The sequence below is a fragment of the Anolis carolinensis genome, unplaced genomic scaffold (genome assembly GCF_035594765.1).
Source record: "Anolis carolinensis isolate JA03-04 unplaced genomic scaffold, rAnoCar3.1.pri scaffold_15, whole genome shotgun sequence".
Taxonomy (NCBI): domain Eukaryota; kingdom Metazoa; phylum Chordata; class Lepidosauria; order Squamata; family Dactyloidae; genus Anolis; species Anolis carolinensis.
In genome coordinates this window covers 11,867,035-11,879,129 of record NW_026943826.1, presented here as the reverse complement: position 1 = coordinate 11,879,129, position 12,095 = coordinate 11,867,035, and the positions used below count along the sequence as shown (strand labels likewise).

General features: G+C 43.7%; 1 protein-coding gene across 5 annotated transcripts in view; it reads left to right on the top strand.

The window, feature by feature from the left end:
• Positions 1 to 11,194: 11,194 nt before the first annotated feature.
• Positions 11,195 to 12,095, top strand: part of camta1 (calmodulin binding transcription activator 1) — a 195,240-nt gene continuing 194,339 nt past the window's right edge. For all 5 annotated transcript variants that reach the window (XM_062965984.1, XM_062965982.1, XM_062965983.1 and 2 more), the window contains exon 1: positions 11,195 to 11,343. In XM_062965984.1, coding sequence (XP_062822054.1) covers positions 11,319 to 11,343 — 25 coding nt within the window. In that variant the 5' untranslated portion in view covers positions 11,195 to 11,318. The remainder of the gene's footprint in view (positions 11,344 to 12,095) is intronic.

Genomic DNA, 12,095 nt, shown 5'->3' with positions numbered 1-12,095 from the left:
GGCCTGGCTCTTTTCTGCGCATGCGCACTCTCACCTCCCCTTTTGAAAGGGGGAGGCAAGAGCGCATGCGCGAGAGAGGAAAAAGTGAGAGAGAGTGTGAAATAGAGAGACGCGCGAAGGACTAGAAGACCTTGATGAGGCCCGGCTCTTTCCGCGCATGCGCACTCTCGTCTCCCCCTTTCTTGCTTTGCTAAGCACAGTTCCCAATGGGAAACTCATCTCCTATGTATTCTATGCATTTATAATCCTGCATTAGTATTTTAACACGCATTAAAATATATGAAAATACAATTAAAATAGAACTAAACATAGAAATATATATATAAAATACAATTAAAATAGAACTAAACATAGAAACATATATGAAAATACAATTAAAATAGAACTAAACATAGAAATATATATATATAAAATGCAATTAAAATAGAACTAAACATAGAAATATATATGAAAATACAATTAAAATAGAACTAAACATAGAAATATATATATAAAATACAATTAAAATAGAACTAAACATAGAAATATATATAAAAATACGATTAACATAGAACTAAACATATATATATATATATATATATAATGCAATTAAAATAGAACTAAACATAGAAATAGATATGAAAATACAATTAACATAGAACTAAACATAGAAATATATATAAAAATACAATTATAATAGAACTAAACATAGAAATATATATGAAAATACAATTAAAATAGAACTAAACATAGAAATATATATGAAAATACAATTAAAATAGAACTAAACATAGAAATATATATAAAATACAATTAAAATAGAACAGAAATATATATAAAATACAATTAACATAGAACTAAACAATAGAAATATATATGAAAATACAATTAACATAGAATTAAACATAGAAATATATATGAAAATACAATTAAAATTGAACTAAACATATATATATATATATATATATATATACACACACACATTAAATAAATGTATTAAAATAATTTCAGCCTAATAATAATAATAATTTGTAAATGTACATCCTACATGCCAACATACAACATACACCGGGTCTGCGTGTCAGGTTTGGCCCAGATTCATCCAACGTTGGGTTCAGAGAGATCTGATTTTGGATGAACTACAACTCCCATCGTTCAGCGTTGATCCCCTCCCATTGACACCAGTATTCAAAGTTAGTGATGTGATGGGTTGTAGACTTATTATGGGATTATGGGATGGAGACCTACAGATTCTGGGTATGTGAGAGCCCCTATATAAATGGGCTACAGAGAAGATTCTGGTATTCTGTACAAATTGTTAGGTTCTCTTCTTCCAGTTGTGCTGTGTGCAGTGCTCTCTGGAGGTAGGTGAACTACAACTCCCAAACTCAAGGTGAGTGCCCACCAAAGCCTTACAGCATGAGCTCATAATCCCCGGCTTCTTTGGCGGAGGTGGAATGTCTCTCCGAATCTAGTTCATTCGACAGAGATCTGCGGTCTGTTTCCCATCAGAAGAAGAGGAGGAGGAGGAGGACACTCTGGGATTAATTAAACCCTCTGCTTCTTGCTCACCGGCGTAACCTTTGCTTCATGCACTTTGGTGCAGAAGGAGAAAGTCAAGTCTATTATCTATGTGGCCCCAGGGTGAGGAGGCAGTGCTGCGCATCCCAGAAGCGAACGAGCGAGGGAAGCATTTAATACCGAGCCACCTTCGCCTTAGATGCATCTACACGGTTGAATTAACACAGTTTGGCACTACTTTAACTGCCAAGGCTCAATGCTATGGGATCTGAGTTGTTCCATGTCTGCGCAATGAGTATGTCATCCATGTATTGGAGGATGTTGTCCATGTACTGAAGGAATGTTGGGAGTTGTAGTCCAAACACCTGGAGGACCCAAGTTGTTCCATGTCTGCGCTGTGAGTATGTCATCCATGTATTGGAGAATGTTGTCCATGTATTGAAGGAATGGTGGGAGTTGTAGTCCAAACACCTGGAGGACCCAAGTTGTTCCATGTCTGCGCTATGAGTATGTCATCAATGTATTGGAGGATGTTGTCCATGTACTGAAGGAATGGTGGGAGTTGTAGTGCAAACACCTGTAGGACCCAAGTTGTTCCATGTCTGCGCTATGAGTATGTCATCCATGTATTGGAGGATGTTGTCCATGGAATGAAGGAATGGTGGGAGTTGTAGTCCAAACACCTGGAGGACCCAAGTTGTTCCATGTCTGCACTATGAGTTTGTCATCCATGTATTGGAGGATGTTGTCCATGTATTGAAGGAATGGTGGGAGTTGTAGTGCAAACACCTGGAGGACCCAAGTTGTTCCATGTCTGCGCTGTGAGTATGTCATCCATGTATTGGAAGATGTTGTCCATGGAATGAAGGAATGGTGGGAGTTGTAGTCCAAACACCTGGAGGACCCAAGTTGTTCCATGTCTGCGCTATGAGTATGTCATCCATGTATTGGAGGATGTTGTCCATGTATTGAAGGAATGGTGGGAGTTGTAGTCCAAACACCTGTAGGACCCAAGTTGGCCCATGTCTGTGCTATGAGTATGTCATCCATGTATTGGAGGATGTTGTCCATGTACTGAAGGAATGGTGGGAGTTGTAGTCCAAATACCTGTAGGACCCAAGTTGTTCCATGTCTGCGCTATGAGTATGTCATCAATGTATTGGAGGATGTTGTCCATGGACTGAAGGAATGGTGGGAGTTGTAGTCCAAACACCTGGAGGAGCCAAGTTGTTCCATGTCTGCGCTATGAGTATGTCATCAATGTATTGGAGGATGTTGTCCATGTACTGAAGGAATGGTGGGAGTTGTAGTCCAAATACCTGTAGGACCCAAGTTGTTCCATGTCTGCGCTATGAGTATGTCATCAATGTATTGGAGGATGTTGTCCATGGACTGAAGGAATGGTGGGAGTTGTAGTCCAAACACCTGGAGGAGCCAAGTTGTTCCATGTCTGCGCTATGAGTATGTCATCAATGTATTGGAGGATGTTGTCCATGTACTGACGGAATGGTGGGAGTTGTAGTCCAAATACCTGGAGGACCCAAGTTGGCCCATGCCTGGTGTAGACTCCTCCCTTGATATTCCTTGAGTGCTGAGACCACGACACCTAGAACTCACGTCTGCATTTTAGTTGCACTGTTTATGCTCCGTAAAACATTAATTACCGGCACAGTGCATTTTCCGATGACATTGAGACATAGAGAGATGCTTCATGGCCACATCTCGGAAGATCAGCGCATGTCTTTCTGTGGCGAATAGGAAACCATCGGAGGGGTCTCTCCTTCCCTTGCTCCGTCCCAGGCTGAAATGTTTTAATATTTAACCACTTTTGCCCTGTAAATAATAGATGGCGCTTGTCTCAGCAACCGCAGGTCTTTTTTATTGTCGACACGAGGGAAACGGTCTCCTGGCGTCCTGAACGGTTTCCTACAGGCAGAAAATCCCAGCCATTTCCTCCTGTCCCAATTTGGAATGGGCGAGAAAGACAGCTAGAGAGGCCCTCGGCCAGGTATTTTGGAGCCTCGTTCTTCGGAGACAGTCCAAAACATCTGGAGACCTCAATGTTGGGATCCGTTATTGTCAAGGACTGACGATCCTGGGTGCTTTATGTGTCGTGAAATGTGGTGGTACGTGAAGATGGATTCATTCCTCCTCCATAGATAGCCACTGGTTCGTTGTAAACAATCAGAGTCATCAGATAGTCACATACAACTGAGTCACACAGGAGAGAAGAAGATGGATTCTTTGATCCTTCATAGATAGCCACCGGTTCCTTGTATTTGTAAACAATCAGAACCATCGGATAGTCACATACAACTGAGTCACACAGGAGAGAAGAAGATGGATTCTTTGATCCTCCATAGATAGCCACCGGTTCCTTGTATTTGTAAACAATCAGAGCCATCGGATAGTCACATACAACTGAGTCACACAGGAGAGAAGAAGATGGATTCTTTGATCCTTCATAGATAGCCACCGGTTCCTTGTATTTGTAAACAATCAGAGCCATCGGATAGTCACAAACAACTGAGTCACACAGGAGAGAAGAAGATGGATTCTTTGATCCTTCATAGATAGCCACCGGTTCCTTGTATTTGTAAACAATCAGAGCCATCGGATAGTCACAAACAACTGAGTCACACAGGAGAGAAGAAGATGGATTCTTTGATCCTTCATAGATAGCCACCGGTTCCTTGTATTTGTAAACAATCAGAACCATCGGATAGTCACATACAACTGAGTCACACAGGAGAGAAGAAGATGGATTCTTTGATCCTCCATAGATAGCCACCGGTTCCTTGTATTTGTAAACAATCAGAGCCATCGGATAGTCACATACAACTGAGTCACACAGGAGAGAAGAAGATGGATTCTTTGATCCTTCATAGATAGCCACCGGTTCCTTGTATTTGTAAACAATCAGAGCCATCGGATAGTCACAAACAACTGAGTCACACAGGAGAGAAGAAGATGGATTCTTTGATCCTTCATAGATAGCCACCGGTTCCTTGTCCTTGTAAACAACCAAAGCCCTCAGTCACATACAACACAGGCAGATACTCACACTGAGTCACACAGGAGAGAAGAAGATGGATTCTGTCAAATACACTGATCTGGTAATACACAAATATCTATAATAATACAGAAAAATAATGTATGTACATATACACTCTTGTAACAATCCCAAGGAATGTAATACAATTCAGGTTTCTACAACTCTATATTAAAGTAATTCTCTTCAAACTATATTGCATATAACAAAATTGCTTTCAGGATTTCATAAACAAAGGTACAATATCCATGTCACACTCTCACAAAGTATACTATATCAAAAGTAAATAACAGACAAAAAGAGACAACCAAGTCCATATTATTCCTGGAGTTGCGTAGAATCTTGAGCCAATGTCAATTGTAGTAAAAAATATTCAGTGTTACAAGAGTGTATACACATACATGATTTTTCTGTAGATACTCACACTGAGTCACACAGGAGAGAAGAAGATGGATTCTGGCAGATACTCAGACTGAGTCACACAGGAGAGAAGAAGATGGAGTCTTTCCTCCTCCATAGATAGCCACCCGTTCCTTGTACTTGCAAACAATCAGAGCCATCGGATAGTTACATACAACATGGGAAGATACTCACACTCACACAGGAGAGAAAAAGATGGATTCTGGCAGATACTTACACTGAGTCACACAGGAGAGAAGAAGATGGATTCTTCCCTTCTCCATAGATAGGCATCGGTTCCTTGTGTTTATATATCTATCTGATGGCTCTGATTGTTTACAAGTACAAGGAACGGGTGGCTATCTATGGAGGAGGAAGGAATCCATCTTCTTCTCTCCTGTGTGACTCAGTTGTATGTGACTATCGGAGGGCTCTGATTGTTTACAAATACAAGGAATCAGTGGATATTTATGGAGGAGGAAGGAATCCACCTTCTTCTCTCCTGTGTGACTCAGTTGTATGTGACTATCCGATGGCTCTGATTGTTTACAAATACAAGGAATCAGTGGATATTTATGGAGGAGGAAGGAATCCATCTTCTTCTCTCCTGTGTGACTCAGTTGTATGTGACTATCCGATGGCTCTGATTGTTTACAAATACAAGGAATCAGTGGCTATCCATGGAGGAGGAATTAATCCATCTTCTTCTCTCCTGTGTGACTCAGTTGTATGTGACTATCGGAGGGCTCTGATTGTTTACAAATACAAGGAATCAGTGGATATTTATGGAGGAGGAATTAATCCATCTTCTTCTCTCCTGTGTGACTCAGTTGTATGTGACTATCGGAGGGCTCTGATTGTTTACAAATACAAGGAATCAGTGGATATTTATGGAGGAGGAATTAATCCATCTTCTTCTCTCCTGTGTGACTCAGTTGTATGTGACTATCGGAGGGCTCTGATTGTTTACAAATACAAGGAATCAGTGGATATTTATGGAGGAGGAATTAATCCATCTTCTTCTCTCCTGTGTGACTCAGTTGTATGTGACTATCGGAGGGCTCTGATTGTTTACAAATACAAGGAATCAGTGGATATTTATGGAGGAGGAATTAATCCATCTTCTTCTCTCCTGTGTGACTCAGTTGTATGTGACTATCGGAGGGCTCTGATTGTTTACAAATACAAGGAATCAGTGGATATTTACGGAGGAGGAATTAATCCATCTTCTTCTCTCCTGTGTGACTTAGTTGTATGTGACTATCCGATGGCTCTGATTGTTTACAAGTACAAGGAACCGGTGACTATCTATGGAGGAGGAAGGAATCCATCTTTCTTTGTAAGGCAGGAAATAATAAAAGGGCTACGGAGGAGTAGTTGAAATCCATCATCTTTGCTCAGGATTAGCAGATTCTGGATTCAACGAGGGAGGAATCTCAGGGCGGAAAGTGTATAGAAACGTCCTCCCTTGGGTTCTTTGAATTGAGTACGTAAGTGGATACTCAATGGCGTCGTCTCGGAGCCGCTTGGTTTTAGGTGTTGGGCCCAAGATGGTACGAGCCCAGTTCTGGTTCTCCATCGTTGTTTCTTGTCATGTTCACAGGCGGAAGGGAGGGGGAAAGCGGAGAAGGAGAAGGATCCGGGCTGCTTTCCAGCTTCCGACTGCTGTCTCTGTCCCACAAAGCGGCTCCTCCAGCCGTCAGCAGAAAAACAAAGGCAGGCGAAGCACAACAAACCCACGGAGCCAAGCGCAGGTCATTCGAGAAGGAAGCGGAGGAGGACGAGGAGGAGGAGGAGGAGGAGGGCCAGAGGGGAGAAAATCTCCCTTTTGAGTGTTTAGTCACACACTTCAAAGGGAACACGCGCCGGGGCCTTCATTTGCATTGTGCCGGCATTCGACGTGGTCCAGTTGCAGAGCGAGAGAGAGAGAGAGAGAGAGAGGCAGGAGAAGAGCCAAGTACATCCCAGGCTTGGAAGGCGAAATGAAGAAAATACATCGCTGGCCAAGGCGATCTCTCCCGAGCATCCATTTCCTTGGCGAGGAAGCTGAAAGCCAATATGGGGACCTCCAGGTTGTTTCTTGAATGGCCACCATCCTGGGAGATGCCCACTGGGACCGTCCGCTGTCCACTCCTCTATTGTGGCGCTCAATGGACCCTTCTGATGTCCACAAGTCAATTCTGGTGCTCAATGAACCCTTCTGATGCCCACTAGATGCCCATTGGGACCTTCTGATGTCCACAAGTCAATTCTGGTGCTCAATGAACCCTTCTGATGCCCACTAGATGCCCATTGGGACCTTCTGATGTCCACAAGTCAATTCTGGTGCTCAATGAACCCTTCTGATGCCCACTAGATGCCCATTGGGACCTTCTGATGTCCACAAGTCAATTCTGGTGCGCAATGAACCCTTCTGATGCCCACTAGCTACCCATTGGGACCTTCTGATGTCAACAAGTCAATTATGGTGCTCAATGAACCCTTCTGATACCCACTAGATGCCCATTGGGACCTTCTGATGTTCACAAGTCAATTCTGGTGCTCAATGGACCCCTCTGATGCCCACTAGATTGGGACCTTCCAATGTCCACCCGTTTATTGTGGTACCCAAAAGACCCTTCTGATGCCTACCGGGATATTCCGATGTCCACCGGTCAATACTGACACCTAATGGACCCTTCAGATTACCACTGGGACCTTCTGGTGTCCAGTGGACCCTTCAGATTCCCACTGGGACCTTCTGATGTCCAGTGGACCCTTCAGATACCTACTGGGACCTTCTGATGTCCAGTGGACCCTTTAGATACCTACTGGCACCTTCTGATGTCCAGTGGACCCTTCAGATACCTACTGGGACCTTCTGATGTCCGGTGGACCATTTAGATACCTACTGGGACCTTCTGATGTCCAGTGGACCCCTTAGATACCTACTGGAACCTTCTGATGTCCAGTGGACCCTTCAGATACCTACTGAAACCTTCTAATGTCCACTGGTCAATTCCAGTGCCTAATGGACCCTTCAGATACCCACTGGGACCTTCTGATGTCCAGTGGACCCTTCAGATACCTTCTGGGATGTTCTGATATCCACTGGTCAATTCCAGTGCCCAATGGACCCTTCAGATAGCTACTGGGACCTTCTGATGTCCAGTGGACCCTTCAGATACCCAGTGGGACCTTCTGATATCCACTGGTCAATTCCAGTGCCCAATGGACCCTTCAGATAGCTACTGGGACCTTCTAATGTCCAGTGGAACCTTTAGATACCTACTGGGACCCTCTGATGTCCAATGAGCAAAGGATGCCTGCAGAGAAAACGGATCTCGCGAAGATACTGAGATGTCGGAGAGGAGACAGTGGAACAAATTAATATAGTAAACCGCAATTAATCACCGGAGTTTGGTCGTATTTATTCAAGAATTCAGCCCGAGTCGGAGAATTAAGCAGCCACGCTGCTTAAGGGGGAGAAAAGAAGTGGCAACTTAATCTATCATTAAAATCAGTTCTTGCCACTGGAGGGGAGCCAAGGCTTTGCCTATCTGTTCGGGAGGGAAGCCGGAGGGGGATCTTGGGAATTATAGACTAGTAAGCCTCGCTTCAGAACCAGGTAAATTAGCTGCGGAAAGTAATTAAAGATGGCCTGATAGGAGAGGGGCAAAGCCGTGGGGCTCCGGGGAAGGCGGACTCGCTCCCTTCCCACCCCAATAAGGCCGTTTTGGGGAGCCAAAGGATTAAGGCTCGCCGGCGGATAAAAATTGATGCGGCTTCTCAAAGCCTTGGATAAAGTTCCTCGCAACGGAGGCAACTTGTTCAGGGAAAGATCCGAGATGGATTAGGAAAAGGCCCAAATGAGCACCAGAAACATAGTTTTGGAAGTTCTTTGGCCTTCTCTGCCAAACTACACCTCCCATTGTGTCATGGTGTCAAACCGCCTTCATTCCACCTTTAGAGAGGTCTTCAAGGTTTGGTTGTTGGAGATTGTAGGTATAAATAAACAGAAGCTTTACCACTGTTTCTGAACCAAAATATACCTTGCAGTGTATTAACACGTCACTCAGGTTAGTGTAATAAGTAACAGTAATTTTACTTCAGTTCAAAAGATCGAACAGGGCAACAATATATATAGCAATCTCTCTGAATTCTTACAGAGCAACAATATATACAGCAGTCTCTCTGAATTCTTACAGGGCAACAATATATACAGCAGTCTCTGAATTCTTACAGAGCAACAATATATACAGTAGTCTCTCTGAATTCTTACAGAGAACAAAGAGAATAAACAGTCATTTTACACAGTCTTTAAAATATGTGTCACTCAGGTTATGTAACAAATGATTGTGCTTCTTTTTACAAACGGTTACAGAAACAACGGATTCCCCCAGGCAGTGAGCAGACAGACCTTGAAGCTGCAAGGCTATTCAATGCTAATCAAACTGTCCAATGGCAACATTCACACTCGCCTCCAACAGACAAGAGTTCTTTCTCCCACCCTGAAGATATATAAACCCCACTTATGTAGTTTTAAACAGATCTCCCAACCTCTGAGGATGCCTGCTACAGATGTGGGTGAAACGTCAGGAGAGAATGCGCCTGGAACATGGCCAGGCAGCCCAGAAAACTCACAGCAACCCAATTGGATTAAAGCTTGAGCATAAGATAATAATCATGATAATATATCTCAATTTTGGGATCAATAGTCTTAATAGCTGGCATACATAATGCTATATATATACACACACATATACACACACATCTATATGTACATCTATATGTATATGTATGTATGTACATCCTTATGTACGTCTCTCTCTCTATATATGTACATCTATATGTATATGTATATTTATATTTATGTATATATCTATATGTGCATCTGTACGTATATGCATATCAATATGTTTATATATATTTATATGTACACCTATATATATATATATGTATCTATCTATCTATCTATCTATATGTTCATCTATATGTATATGTATATCTATATGTTCATCTATATGTGTGTGCATATATATATATTCATCTATATGTTCATCTATACATATCTATATGTAAACCCATATATATATCTATATATCTATTTGTACATTATACATATATTTATATGTATATCTATATATGTAAATATCTATCTATATATATGTTTATCTATATGTATATCTATATGTTCATCTATATATCTATATCTATATGTACACCCATATATATATGTGTGTGTGTGTACATTATACATATATTTATATGTACTGTATATCTATATATCTAAATATCTATATATGTGTGTGTTCATCTATATGTATATGTATATCTATATGTTCATCTATACATATCTATATGTACACCCATATGTATATATATATATATACACACACACATTATACATATATTTATATGTATATCTATATATCTAAATATCTATATATGTGTGTGTGTTCATCTATATGTATATCTGTATGTTCATCTATATGTACACCTATATGTATATGTATATATCTATACATCTATATGTTCATCTATATGTACATCTATATGTCTATGCATGTGTACATGTATATGTATGTATATATGTATATGTATATTGCTGTCATGAACTACGGAAAAGCCCCGCATCCAAGGGCAGAAGGCGGCTCCAGAGAGCGGACCGAGGGGAGGACCACCGACGGGGCCAATCAGCGCGCAGGGCCGGCCGGGGCTCTCCTCCCATTGGCCGCCGCGCCCCCCTCGCGCCTCCGCCAATCAGCGCCTTTGTTTGGGGTTAACGGCCCGAGGAGAGGCGCGGCTGCCTGTCAAGGCCTCCCGGCCAATAGGAGCGCGCCGGGCCTTAGGCCCCGCCCCTTCTCAATTCCCTCCCTCCCTCGCTCCCCTCTCCATTTGCGTCACTCCTTTAAGCCTCGCCTTTTTTCGTCGCCTACATCTTTCCCCAGGCATCCTTATTGGACGAGGCGCCCGCCAATCTGATTCCCTTCCTCCATCGCCTGGATTCGATTGGCTGAGCCGTCTCCCTCTTTCCTTTGATTGGACAACTCCTTTCATTTCCCCGCCTCGCGCTGCTTCTATCATGGCCGACCGAGGTAGGCGCTGAGGCGTTTGGTCCCTCTCCCGCCCAAATTGCCCCTCATAGGCTGCCGTGTACGTCAATCGGGCCCAACCTCCCTTCCGGAAAGCGGCGATTGGAGGAAGCCGCGCGTCAATCAGGGAGGATGGACCAATAGGCAAACGTGCGAGGCTGAGGGAGCGTCTGAGGCGCGAGGGAGGGCCGGAAGGGGCGGAGGAAGGAGGAGGAGGCGACGGCGGCAACGGCATCCCGGTCGCGAGGAGCGAGGCGGCGGCGGAGGAGGATGAGGCGCGCGGATGAGGGGAAATGGCCGCCGAAAACAAGCCGGAAGGTGAGCGCGAGGGAGCCGGAGGGATGAGGGGAAGAATGGCGGAGAGAGAGAGAGAGAGAGAGAGAGCGAGCGGGAGAGAGAGGGCGACCGGGTGGGAGGGGGGAGAGGAGGAGGAGGGGGGCCCAGTGCGCATGCGCCGAGCCCCCTCCTTCCCTTTGGAGCTCTGAAAGGGGAGACCCTCGCTGTCAATCTCCCGGGAAGCCCCGCCCCTCCCCTTTGCGTTGCCTTCCATGATTATCGATCGGGAAGAGACCTCCAAGGGCCATCTAGTCCAATCTTATTCTGACAGGCACCATCAAAGCCCTCCCAGCAGATGGCCATCCAGCCACAGCTTGGATAGATAACACTGTCGATGAGTATGATCAAATCCTCAATTTGGAAGAAACCCCAAAGGCCATCCAGTCCAACCCTATTCTGACATTGCAAGAAAGACACCATCGAAGCCCTCCCAGCAGATGGCCATCCAGCCACAGCTTGGATAGATAACAATGTCGATGAGTATGATCATGACGGTAGATAACACTCTCAATGAGTATGATCAAATCCTCAATTTGGAAGAATCCCCAAAAGCCATCCAGTCCAATCTTATTCTGACATTGCAAGAAAGGCACCATCGAAGCCCTCCCAGCAGATGGCCATCCAGCCATAGATAGGATAGATAACACTGTCGATGAGTATGATCAAATCCTCGATTTGGAAGAAACCCCAAAGGCCATCCAGTCCAACCCTATTCTGACATTGCAAGGAAGGCA